This window comes from Neofelis nebulosa, chromosome 11 (assembly GCF_028018385.1).
Source record: "Neofelis nebulosa isolate mNeoNeb1 chromosome 11, mNeoNeb1.pri, whole genome shotgun sequence".
Taxonomy (NCBI): Eukaryota; Metazoa; Chordata; class Mammalia; order Carnivora; family Felidae; genus Neofelis; species Neofelis nebulosa.
The window spans coordinates 62,092,855-62,105,994 of record NC_080792.1 but is presented as its reverse complement, the minus strand read 5'-3'; the positions used below and the strand labels follow the sequence as shown (position 1 = coordinate 62,105,994).

General features: G+C 50.5%; 1 protein-coding gene and 1 long non-coding RNA gene across 4 annotated transcripts in view; one reads left to right on the top strand and one right to left on the bottom strand.

The window, feature by feature from the left end:
• Positions 1 to 3,926, bottom strand: part of CIDEA (cell death inducing DFFA like effector a) — a 19,100-nt gene extending 15,174 nt beyond the window's left edge. The window contains exon 1 of one of the 3 annotated variants that reach the window (XM_058692754.1): positions 3,798 to 3,926. In XM_058692754.1, coding sequence (XP_058548737.1) covers positions 3,798 to 3,835 — 38 coding nt within the window. In that variant the 5' untranslated portion in view covers positions 3,836 to 3,926. Of the gene's footprint in view, positions 1 to 3,431 lie in introns of all 3 variants that reach the window. The other 2 variants (XM_058692755.1, XM_058692756.1) reach the window with 2 other exon arrangements.
• LOC131490427 (uncharacterized) lies at positions 3,911 to 13,140 on the top strand. Its single transcript, XR_009251095.1, has 2 exons — positions 3,911 to 4,147; positions 12,487 to 13,140. It is a non-coding gene; the product is annotated as an uncharacterized LOC131490427 (long non-coding RNA).

The window sequence follows — 13,140 nt, the reverse complement described above, 5'->3', positions numbered from 1 at the left end:
GTAGTCAGGCTTCACAGAATATTCTTAAAAACTGTGAAGAGGCATATCTCCCAGAAGTGAGGGAAACAGAGAAGCCTTTGTATTTTTCCCCAAGTGAACTGAGAAGTCTCGACTTAGCAAAGTGTAGCAAATAAAGCAACAGGCCACAGACTGACGGCAGAGGTGAACTTCACTCCAGTAAAAGGAAGCTAGCCTCCATGAGTCATAAACAAGCATGTTTTTATGCCACTGTATGGACCGATGTTTATTCCAGAAGTGGAATAAGAAGGAAAAGGGCAGGCCTGGGAACAAAGCCTCCCCCAGAGAGAAATAATTTGGGGTCAGCAGCGATGAGGTGGCTCCGTGAGGCCCTGTAAGGTACTGCCCCCGGGGAACATTCAGAGAGAAGGGCCCCTCATTTCCTTGTTAGGTAGAAAGGAGGAACCCACGTGAGAGAACGCGCACAAGCAGGTACGACAAGCCAACCGCCCACTACTACCAAAGCCTAGGGACAAGGAACACCTTAAGAAGGTTAGTGGTGATGTCAAATACAACAATGCAGAGAAACAGACGGGACGGAAAACAGACGGGACCCATCCGGCCTGGCTGGGTCTCAGTGAGTGGTCAGGAGGGTGCAGGGTCTAACCCACTGGCAGAAGCTGGAGAAGCTTCAGCCTCAGTGATGACTCCTCCTTCCCCAGCAGTGCGGGAGCCACGTTACGGGCTACACACATTGGGATGTCTGCCCCACAGCGACGGCGGCTGGCTCACATCTGTGCCTTGACCAGCCTAGAGAAATGCTTGATGTAGTAAGAGTATTTTCAGTATATGACCATGAAGTCTTTGAACACTTGGAAATGTTATTAAAATAACAGTTTAGACCCAGGAAGGAGTAAGCATCAGTAACCTGGGAGATTTACTTGTAGAAAATGCAGTTCCTCGCTTATAACAAAAAGACAGTGGTAAAATGTGTACTGAAATGCCAGCTATACAAAACCTAGAGTTCCTGGTTCAAGGAAAGGAAAGATGTACCAAATGGCAACAAAAACAGCAATTTTGCACACAGTATAATACATATCAGCTCTGTAACAACTTCAAGGTCGGCATGAACGTTAGCACGGACAGACGCAATGGCTGAGTGGCTTTGCCTATGACAACACACACTGGTATGGACATCCTTGACGTCTGGAGCTCTGCTGAGGGACCTCAGGCAGCTTTCGCCCTGACTAAGGCCTCGAGGGATCACAGATGATTAACAAACTAATGACTAGTTTAAGACTTTAGGATTGCTGACCTTAAAACACGATGTATATGTGGATGAAGTTTTTTCTTTGGCAAAATGCAATCCTCCACTAATAAAAGAGTTAAGGCCGGCTAGTTTAAATTAAGGAACACGGAGGAGGCAGAAGTCCAGCAAGACTGTAACTTACAAACATGGCCTTTACCCTGTCTGTGGCTCACGTGGGTCTTCAGCCTTGACGCGGTTCTAAAGAAGGGCAGGGAAGGACAGGGTTTTCCTTTCAACAAGTAATATGGATCCTTTTTCTTCCAGTTTCGTTTGGAAGCAGGTAGATTCTTGAAAGAACTGCACTGTGCGTCCCTGACAAATAGTCACTCACGTTTAGAGTTTGCCAAGCTCAGAAGGAGTGTGTCTTTGAGTAGACATTTCCTTACGTTTTGACCTGCCCACATTTCACAAGCAAGTCACTTTCATACACACTTGTCCCAGTGGAAACCTTACACAGATGCACTTTGGATTTTGGTATCCTGTTATAGGGATCAGGTGGAAGGGCAGGGTCAGCCTTAATTCTGAAGGCTCTGCCTCCTCCTTCTCCTCCAGGCAATACCAGCCAGGAATCAAGGGTGCCTTCTTAGCAGTCCTTAAATCAGCCTGCCACCTCCTCAGGGTTCACAGAAGTGGCTGAGTGGGTATATTTGCATATTTGAGGGGGAGAAGTGCGGAGGATTGATTCTAAACTGCTAATAATTGTTACCCCCTGGGAGTGGGATTGTGGGGGGCAGGGGGGGGGGGCGGAGAACAACAAGGAAACCCAGGGCTCACCTTCATGCTGACATGAGTTAGGAAAGATGCAGGAAACAAGTCTGTTTCCCACCTTCCCTGGTTCCTTACTACTTGACTTCATTGTTTTTGTTTTTTAAAGTGAAAGCCCAGTGCTGTTCAGACAGACCGCCTTTACATTTTGGAAGCTTTCTTTTTCTTTCTTTCTTTCTTTCTTTCTTTCTTTCTTTCTTTCTTTCTTTCTTTCTTTCTTTCTTTCTTTCTTTTTCTTTCTTTCTTTCTTTTTCTTTCTTTCTTTCTTTCTTTCTCTTTCTTTCTTTCTTTCTTTTTCTTTCTTTCTTTCTTTCTTTCTTTCTTTCTTTCTTTCTTTCCCTTTCTTTCTTTCTTTCTTTCTTTCTTTCTTTCTTTCTTTCTTTCTTTCATTTATTTTTGAGACAGAGAGAGACAGAGCATGAACGGGGGTGGGTCAGAGAGAGAGGGAGACAGAATCTGAAACAGGCTCCAGGCTCTGTCAGTACAGAGCCCCCAAACGGGGCTCAAACTCACAGACTGCGAGATCATGACCTGAGCCAAAGTCTGACGCTTATCTGACTGAGTCACCCAGGCGCCCCTGGAAGCTCTTTTTCTAACCTTGAGGGTTGCGCATGGCAAGTTCAGCTCCATAGATCGCACTAGTTTGTAAAGTGATTCTCCCTCCCCACCTTGCCCCTTCAACCCACCCTGTCCCTCTGCTCTTTGGTACAGATGGGATCACCTCCGAAACCTGCATTTTAAAGAACTCAAAGGGCTTCTCTATCCTTTTTGAAGTACTTTGAAGATCTTTAGAGAAGCACTATCCCTTCCATAAGTCTATACTTGAGAATTACTTCCATGCAATATTTGTAGGATTTTATCAGCAAGGACGGGTTTGGGTACGTCAAGATATGAGGATGAATGACAGCTGGGGGGGGGGGGGGGCGGGGAAGTGTTGCGGTGCCATCAACCCCCCAGCGGGTGGCGAGACCCGGGAAGGGAGCGAAGACTAAGAAGCCTCGGAAGGCACCTGGTCCCTCCCTGGGCAGCGTCGGCGCTCTCAGATGCGGCGAGGAGGGGTAGCGCTTCCCCCCATACATCCCGTTACAAGCCTGGGTGGGCTCATCAAGCAGGGGTCTGGGAGCGTTCAGAGCCCGAGGGGCGCTCTCTGCTCAGCCCACCCTCCCCTTGGAGCCCAGAGCCCGCAGCCCGCGCTCGCCCTTAGGGGTAAGCCTGGTCCATCCCAAAGCCGCCGAGCGTCCCCACCAGCAGCGCCCCAGCTCCGGTCGCGACCCCGAGGTCCCCCTGAAGCCCTGCGCGGGAGCACCGTGGAGGCGTTGCCCGGGTTTCCCAGGACCGGGCCCTCGGTTGCCCCGGCGGCTGCAGCAGCATCAAGAAATTCAGCCACTCCCGCACTCACCACTGTCACCTGTTCCGTCGATGCCCGCGCACCTCGGGAGCGCCACACCTGGCACTTGCGGCCAGCTGGAGGAGGGGGAGGAGAAGCGCGGCCGGCCGGCTCGGACTCTGCACCCCCGCGCAGCCGCTGGGCGTGTGGGCTGGGACTGGGGCCTCGGGGCGCTCGGGTTGCTAGGCGCAAGAGGTGCTGGGGGGTACCGGGCGCACGGGGGACGAGAGACGCAGGGAAATGAGGGACTCACTGGGGTGCCAGGCACAGGGGGATGCAGACCGTTCAGAGCGCAGGGGGGCGGGGGCTCAGGGGGATGGGTGGCGCAGGGCCGCGGGGCGCAGGCGTGGCCCAGAGCCTGGCTGGCGCTGCACTCGCCTGATGAGGGCTCCGGCGTAGTCCCGGGCGGTCTCCATCGCTAAGGTCCCCCTCCCAGGCTCGGCCTCCGCCGCCCGCGCCCTCCTCTTAAAGCGCCGCCACCAGCCCCGCCCCGGCCGGCCCGCCCCGCGCCGGGCGAGGACCTTGGCTAGGGGCTCACCTCTGCAGAAGGTCGTGGCTGCGCCTCCTGGGAGAGCGCCCGGGTCCGTGCCAGTTCCGGGCCCCTGGAGGGGAAGCGGTTCTCGCAGACCGCTGCAGAGGACGGTCCCCACGATTCTCGAGACCCGCCAGCTGCTCCGCGCGTCCCCTAACGGTCGTTGTTAGCCTGTTCGTCTTGCACATTCTGAGAGGTGAGGCAGCCTGGGCGGCGTGGCTGTGGCTGTGAAAAGGCAGATGTGTTGCTTTCAAACCCATGGGGGCCACGGGCGGAGGGGCGGGGGTGGCGGTGGAATGAGGTGCAGGATGAGTTACCCCCAGGGCCGCACTGGGTTGGGGGCCCGGGCTGCAGCCCCCGACCGACGTCCCGCTCCAAACTCAGCAAGCCGGCTGGCAAGGCGAGGAAGTGGCCGCAGACACCTGGACACAGCGCCCTTTAGATTCTCGGGAAGTGGGGCCGGGGAGTTGGCTCCCTTCCTGTTAGGTGCTCCGCGGCTGTTCTGATGGGCATTTGGGGGGCAGTAAGAAGGGTGTTTAGAATGCAGGAGTAAACGGACCGTTGGACTTGGTTAACAATCTTTTAGCTATAGGGAAGAGACTTTCTCAGAGTAAGGGAGGCAACAGAAAAACCAAGCCAGGGCTGAGGGAGATTTTGTCGGCCTCCTGCTTGTGCAGATAATCGTACCAGAAGATGCAAGTCGCCTTGTTTGGGACCTCAGAAGAGGGCAGGGGGGAGTGTCAGGAATTCCACGGAGCTCTACCTTCAAAATCAAAGTCTCACGAGCAGGTTAAGGAGTGAAACAGTCCCTCAATTCCAGCCCCTTCAAAGGTGGAAACTTTCTGGGATATAGGGTTCCTAGTACATACTGTCCTGCACATGGTCAAGTGACTGGTTCCAGAAATTGTTAGTAACTGCTGACTGCCCTGTTGTGAGTGGTAGCCTGACCTGTGCCTCCCATCACCTGACTCACCTTGGTTTTAACACATTGCCTAACACATGGCTCCTTCTGTCTGCATCCTTCAATTTAGCTCACAGAAACAAACACACATTTCTTCCCCTTTAGGGGCATGGGGATCAACATACCTCATTTGACTTGCCTGAAGGTGTGTTGAAGCCAAAAACAATTTCCTTCCAGAGTCCCGGACTCCACAGGGCCTTCTGGGAACTCTCCAGGCCCAGGCCACAGAGCTGTGTTTTCGGCTCAGTGCCACTGGGGCTGGACAGGGTCTTAAGACTGATCATTAGGGGCGCCTGGGTGGCTCAGTCGGTTAAGCGTCCGACTTCGGCTCAGGTCACGATCTCGCGGTCCGGGAGTTCGAGCCCTGCGTCGGGCTCTGTGCTCAGAGCCTGGAGCCTGTTTCAGATTCTGCATCTCCCTCTCTCTCTGACCTTCCCCTGTTCATGCTCTGTCTCTCTCTGTCTCAAAAATAAATAAAAACGTTAAGAAAAAAAAAATTAAAAAAAAAAAAAAGACCGATCATTAGTGGCTCCTTCCACGGATACTCTGCTGTGGCCTGAATGTTTTTGTCCCGCCCCCAAATTCATATATTGAAGTCCTAATACCCAATGTGATAGTATTAGAAGGTGGGACTTGGGGGGGGGTACTTCAGCTATGAGGGTGAAGCCCTCAGGAATGGGATTTGTGCCTTCTGAAAGAGGCTCCAGAGAGATCCCTAGGTCCTTCTACAGAGGGAGGACACAGCAGGAACCAGGAGGAGAGCTTTTGCCAGAACGCAGCCAGGCGGGCACCCTGAGCTCAGACTTGCAGCGTCCAGAACTGTGAGCAATACATTTCTGTTGTTTATAAGCCATCCATTCTGTGGTATGTTGTTATAGTGGCCCACGTGGGCTAAAACACACCCCTGGTCTGACAGATGAGAAAGGGGGTCCAGGCAAGTCAACTCAATTCACCTTTCTTTAAAGATAAATTAATTTATTTACTTTGAGAGACAGAAAGAGAGAGCTGGGGAGGGGCAGAGAGAGAGGGAGAGAGAATCCCAAGCAGGCTCCACACTGTCAGCGCAGAGCCCAACATGGGGCTTGGTCTCACAAACTGTGAGATAATGACCTGAGCCGAAACCAAGACTCAGATGCTTAACTGACTGAGCCACCCAGGTGCCCCTCAATTCACCTTTTAGAAAGCTTTTTATTTTGAAAACTTTCGAATATAAGGACATATAGACAGAACACTACAGGAGCACCCCAGCGCCTGGATGCAGCCACTGGTAACCTTTTGATACGTTTGCTTGTTATTTATCTGTATTATTATTGAACCCCTTCACATAACATTCTTCAGCTTGTGTCTCTGAAGAAGCAAGGACCTTCTCACACATACCACAGTGACATTAGCACTCCTAACAAAATAAAAATGATCTCTTAAGAGCACCTAATACTCAGTCTATAGTCAAGCTCCTGACCATCCCAGTTGAATGACACCTTATATTTAAGGCACTTTGCCGTGCCCAAGATACAAGTGTATTAGACCTGTTCTGGAACAGTGAAGGTCAAGGTCACAGATCTTGACACACCAATAACCAATCATATTTCTAGGGTCTAGAGAGGCATCTGGATCCAAAGGCACTTAGTGTGGACTTGTTAATATTTGATGAATGGATGAGGAACTATGTTAGTAGTAATGTGTGAATGCAAATTGCAAAGGGAAGAAACGGATGAATTCTTCCTGAAGGGTGTCCAGAAAGGAACACTGGAGCTGAGGCTTGAAGGGTGACACAGCAAGTGGGGCACGGGGGGCTATTGTGACTATTCTGCCTTACTTGGCATGTCTGGGCTTCTGGGTGGGTGGGTGGGTGGGTGGGGGGTTCTAGAAGAGAATGCTCAGGGCAGCCATGCTGGAGTGAATTTGCACAGCTCCGAACGCACAGTGGCCGTCGCCCTGAGTGGGGAACCAGCAGAGGTGACTGCGTGACCTGTTCAGACATAGATTTGAGAAGACCACTCTGGGGTGGCTCAGGAGCCAGACTGGGGCCAGGGGACATGTCAGTGATCCATGTGACATATGTCAGGGGTGAAAGCACTGACATTGGCTCTGGGGGTGGGGGCAGGGGCTGCCAGGGAACATTTCACAGGACCTGATGATGAACAAAAAGGAAAGCAGCTGGAGAGACTCCGATATTTTTAGATTGGATGACTGGAGAGGCAGTGATGCCCTTACTGGGAGGAGAAACACAGGAGGAGGAGCAAGGTTGTGGTGGAGATTGAGATTATGCTACAGCCCACAGGCCTGCGGACCATACTGGGCAGAGATGTGGGGTGGACCCACGGCCTGTGGGCCACATTCAGATGGAACTCAGGGAGAGGTCCTGGCTGGCAGCCAAGGCCGGCCGGCTACCATTGCTCCCAAGTGGGAACCTGAGCCATATGAGTGTGGGGGTGTGTAGAGAGGGAGAGGAGGGCAGAGGCATGTTGTGCTCATAAGCATGTGGCAGCCAAGCTCAGGAGCCGGCAGAGAAGAAAGTGAGTGACAGGTTGCAGGTGCCGGCTGGTGCCTTTCCAGCACATTTCCAGCCACCAGCTCTGACACAATTAAGCTCCTTTCTCATTCAACACCATTTAACGCATCTTTATTGAGCAACTACTATGTTCCAGTGCAACTAAGATCAGAAATCCCATGTTTTGTGCTGACTTCAACCACTGTTTGTCGAGAGTCCCTATAGAGTCTGTGTGCAGTTCTCCTCAGGGCGACTTCCAGAGTCTGACCTCCCTGGTTCCCTGCAGCTGCCTATGGGGGTCCCTGCAGCCTGGTCTTGCTTCTTCTCCAAGGTGGGGCATCCCCCTTCCTCTCAGAGTCCTGGCCGAGAGCCTGTTCTGGAGCACAGCTTCCTAGCCCGGCCTTACCTCATTCCAACGTGACCGCGGGCAGGTCACCTAACATCTCTCAGGCTGTAGATCCTCATCGGTAAAAAGGCGCAGGGCTCTCTCTCTCCTCAGGCTGGGAGAGAATTGAGTCCTGTAAGGGAAAGCCTGGCCCAGCCCAGTGCCCGGGCCAGAGTGCTCTATCAGTGTGGGTGACCAAGGCCACTGCGATGCAGGTGATGGACAGTTGGAGTTCAGCTCCCAGCCAAGGGTCAATAACTGATACAGAAGCTGCTTCTCATTTATCAGGATTATATTATGGAGAACATAGATGCTTAAAGCTCAGAGAAATTTGGGCAGGCATCTAACCCGATTTCTGTGTTTTTTTTTTTTTTAATAACAACGTGGATAAAACAATGAACACTGGGTCAGAAACCTGGCCTTGCAACCTTCAGATTCTGTGATTGTGGGCAAGTTTTCTCGGCATTTCTTTTCTTGTTATGAGCTTCACTTTCTTTATTTCTAATAATCCCTGACCATCTGTATTCCTTACCAACTCTCAGTGGGTTGCAATGTGGATTAAATGAGATAAACTTTTGAAATACATTGTCAGCTGTCAATCACTAAAAAGTGTTAAGGTCTTATTATGGCATTGATAAGGAAATTGAGCCCTGGGAAAGGGCTAACTCTAAGACTATTGACCACATAAGCAGGGCATCTTCTGAAGAACTTTCAGGAAGGCAAAGAATTTCGTTCAGTTTGCTCCACTATTTCTCATAGCCAAAGTGCCCAGTGTTCTCTTATTTCCATATTGCTTCCCAGTAAACTCACTGTTGGAAACACACACACACACACACACACACACACACACACACCATATATTTATTTATGCTAAGGTGTAAATGATTGCTATCCCACTCAGCAAACATTTACTGAGCATCACACGAGTTATTCCCCGCCCCCACCCCCAACCCATTCTCTGCTTTTCTTTGCCCAGCCTTGGGCTCCGGGATGCTGGCCCTTGGGATTGCACTAGCAGCGCCTTGCCCTTTGGCTTCTAATTGGTTTCATTAATGGAAAGCACTGGTGGCCTTTTTCTAAAATTAAAAACAATTGTATTGCATAATAATATGCATATGGTAAAGCGCACAGTTCTTTGTTTTACAACTCATAGAATTTGTATGTTTATAAGACGCTCAGATCAAGATCAAGAATATTTGCAACACGCCAGTAGGCTCCTCTTGCTCTTTCGTGGCAGTAACCCCCTCCTTGCCCCACCCCAGCAATAACATTATTTTGGCTTCTATCACCACAGATTAGTTTTGCCTGCTTTTGAATTTGAGATAGATTGAATCCTACAGGATCTTCTCTTTTATACTTGGCTTTATTTGCTCTGGATCGTGTCAGTGAAATTCATCCACGTTGTTGCGTAAATTAGCAGTTTGCTCATTTTTTATTACAACCAAGTAGAATTGCATTGTGTATTCCAGTTTCTGCCATTGGAACTGGGCTTTCGAAATGAGTAAGAAGCTACCTTCCCTTTAGGAGCTCACCCTGAGGGCACGGACGTGTCCACAGACAATTACAACACAGGGTGCCACAGGAGGAAGGAGGAGAGCATCCATTTTTTTCCCTCAAGGAAAGCAGGGAAGATTGTAGAGAGGGGAGCGGAGTCTTAACAGTATGGAGTTGTCTAGAAAAAAGCAAAGACCCATCCAAGGGGCATAAATAGCATATCTAAAGACATGGGCGCTCTACATAAAGTGGGTCATTTAGAAGGATGGAGGGCAGAGCAGAGGGATGTGTGGGGAGGGGACACATTTGATCAGAGGGAAGACTTTGTAAATCTCAGGAACACAGTTCGGATGGAAAGATGTCCTCTCTCAGGAACAGGCAGGAAAGTGTGATTTGGGGCTTGTACGTGAGGGCTGCCCAGGGTGTCTGTATTTCCACCAGTGCAGGTCTTGGGTTCTAGTGCCTTTGAAGCCAAGTCACAAACACAGAGAACTCTGCCTTATTCATGAGCCGGCTAACAAAGATTCAAGGTGAATTTTCACAAAACCAGGGAGCATTACTTGTGGGCAACTAAGCAGTCTTTTTTGCACACTTTAACGAGACCAGGAATCACAATTAGGAAAGATCAGACAGTTACATTTTTAGTGAGAAGGGCAGGGCTATGGATGGGGCGTCGGCCAATTCACACTTGAAAGTCCCAGGGGCTGCTGAGCCCCCTGGTATGGAAGGGGTGTCCAGAAAGCCAGAGCTTGGTCCTTCTTCAGTTCTCGGGAACACTGTGGGGTGTGCCCCAAGTCTGCCACTTGCTGGGAGTGAGACCCTGGACAAGCCGCTCAGCCCACCTGAGGCTTAGCTATGGTGACTCAGAACTGGCTGGCTGGGGATTCATCTGCCCTGAATGCCCGGTCTGAAGGCAGAGCCCTGGGTCTGAGTGAGGAGCCCTCAGTCTGGACAGCTGTTTCTGCAGCTAGATTAAAAGTGCTTTACATTCTGGAATGGGCATTAAGGTTTTCATGATTTCTTGTGTAGCAGGAAAACCTCAGTGTTGAGTTACTGCCTGCCTGTGACATCATGTCATCCCAAGGCAGTGATTCTCAACCTTTTGGGGTTCAAGATCCCTTAAATAGCTGATGAAAGCTATAGACCTTTTCTCCAGAAAGTCTCACGTAATCAACCTGCTTTGTGGGGTTCCATGTGCCACAGGCTATGAGGCCTGCTCAGCTGGGACAAATGGCTTAGCCCTGCAGCCCCAGGCTGGCCCTCGGTGAGCAGGCTGTGAACAACCTGGGGTCACCGGCCCCCGCTGCCTGCCGTCATGACACTCATGTTGGTTGTTCTCATTACTGGGTGTGGATGTTTCTTTTCCTTTCAAATATAGGAACAAAGGTGATGTTCTTTTCTGCTGATTTTGATTCAAATTTTTCTCTCTGAAGAAAGTGCCCAAAAAAGCCTGTGCTTTGGCTAATTCCAGGGTGAACAGTCCTTGCCTCTCCCAACTGGGCAGGAGGGCAGAGCAGAACTCTGCTTTTCGCAACAAGTTGTGCCAATATCAACAACGTGTCTATAGAAACCAGCACTAGACTCTTTTTTTTTTTTTTTTTTTTTGAAATTTTATTGGTGGGGGAGCGGGGGAGAGGGGCAGAGGGACAGAGAATCTTAAGCAGGGCTTGATCCCATGACCCTGGGATCATGACCTAAGCCTAAATAGAGTTGGACGTTCAATCGACTGAGCCACTCAGGTGCCCCAGCACCAGACTTTTTCTACAAAGTGTCCTGGTCTCTATAAAGGTTTTAATGAAATCTTAAGTCTATAAGTCATACGCAAATACCTTGTCATTAGGAGACATTTTCATGAAAACATTTTATTAAACCATTACCGATAGGGAAAAATCTCAGACCATTGTCACCAGCTCTGATCCTGTTCCTGCCTAGTTCCTCTGTCCCACATGAATCCTTCCACGCCTTTTTCTCAACATTTCCCTTCTTGCTGAATATTGAGCTGTTTTCATTTGTTCATGGGTAGAAACAGTGCTGTGCTAAGTAAACACTCTCATAAATGCATCCTGTGGGCATGGGTTTTTTTTTTTTTTCTGGGGTATACCACCAAGAAATGATAATGCTGGCTTTTAGGGTATGCACATTTTTTTTTTTTTTGAAGTAGGCTCTACACCCAACATGGAGCTTGAACTCATGACCCTGAGATCAAGAGTCACATGCTCTCCTGACTGAGCCAGCCAGGTGCCCCAGGGTAGGTACATTTAAAAATTCAAGTAGAGGGATGCCTGGGTGTCTCAGTCAGTTGAGTGGCCAACTGTTGATTTCGGCTCAGGTCATGATCTCACCGTTGGTTGTGAGATTGTCCCCTCAAGTGGGGCTTTGTTTGCGCTGGGTGTGAAGCCTGCTTGGGATTCTCTGTCTCTCTGCCTCTCCCCTGCTCATTGTCTCCCTGTCTCTCTCAAAAAAAAAAAAAAAGATTCAAGTAGATACTACTTTCGTATTCCTAACATGTATGCAGGTTTCTTGTCATCTCTGGGGGCCCTTTCCCCGTCCTTCCTGCGCTGATCAATAAGCTGGTTGCAAAGCCTCCCTGGACAGCCCTTCTTCCCATTTCTGTTAAACTGTCATCATTACAATAATAATTTAATAGCTGTCACTTTCCTTCAAAAGGTATTTAAAAGTGTACTCTTTATTAATGTTTACTTGTTTTTGAGAGAGCACCAGCAGAGGAGGGGCAGAGAGAGGGGGACAGAGGATCCGAAGCAGGCCCCAGGCTGACAGCACAGAGCTGGATGTGGGGCTCCAACCCCGGAACCGCGAGATCATGAGCTGAGCCAAAGTCTGACGCTCAACCGACTGAGCCACCCAGGGGTCCCCCAAACACCCCTTTTTAAAGCATGTATGAAAGGCTTTCAGAAACGGAAAAGCGAGTGGCTTGTGAGGAATATGCTTAAGAAAATGTTCAAGCTCACTAATGTTCAAAGGAGTATAAATTTAAAAAAGAAGCAGTTGCCACCTTCTGCCTCCTGTCCTTTAGCAAAGATTTTTTAAAAACCAGCCCTGGTGAGAGTGCAGGAGAATAGGAATTTATACTCTTCCTCCTGGTGGGTGTGTACATTGTTCCATCCTTCTGGAAAGTAATTGGAGAACATGTATCACAAACATGAGAAAAATGATCATCACCCTTATCTGTTCATTCTGCTTCAGGGAATGTATTCTGGCAAACGCCAGTCTCGTGGAGGGTGTTTCATCGTCTCCACTGGCCTATGAGCTCCCCGCGGCTCACACAGACCCACCGGGCCCACCAGGGAGGACCCAGGCAAGGGTGCAGCACCACGGGTCTCTCGGAACAGCACCCTCCCGGGCAGTGGCCCGTTCTCCCCGTGTGGCGGGCCTCGCCCTCTGCAGGCGCCAGCCCGGGGCCGTGCCTTGGCTGCCCTGGCGCCACCCCCACTCTGGGGGAGTGATCCTCCTTCCAGCCGGTCTGGTGAGGTGCCCCGATCGGAAAGCTGCCCTCGCCTCCTCCTTGGCATGGTTCAGTGTCTCAGGGGACGGATGGAGTCCAGAGCTCTGGCCTGGGAGGAGGCGACGCGCGTCAGCTTCCGCGGGTGCGTCCTGGGACTCGGGGAGGCCCTGCTGGGAGGAGAGCACCCGGGCTGTAGGGGCCCAGGGCTTCAGCCCACTTGTGGGTTGGTAATGTTCTTGGGAGAGACTCTCCCTTTGTAGGTGGGGTGGGCCAAGCCCGGCTGCAGCTCGGGGGCCAGAACAACAAGACGTTGTGTGAGCAGGACACAGTCTTGACACTTGAGGATTTATCCTTGGGCGATAAATAAAGCATGGGTTTCAAGCTCTTTCACTTTA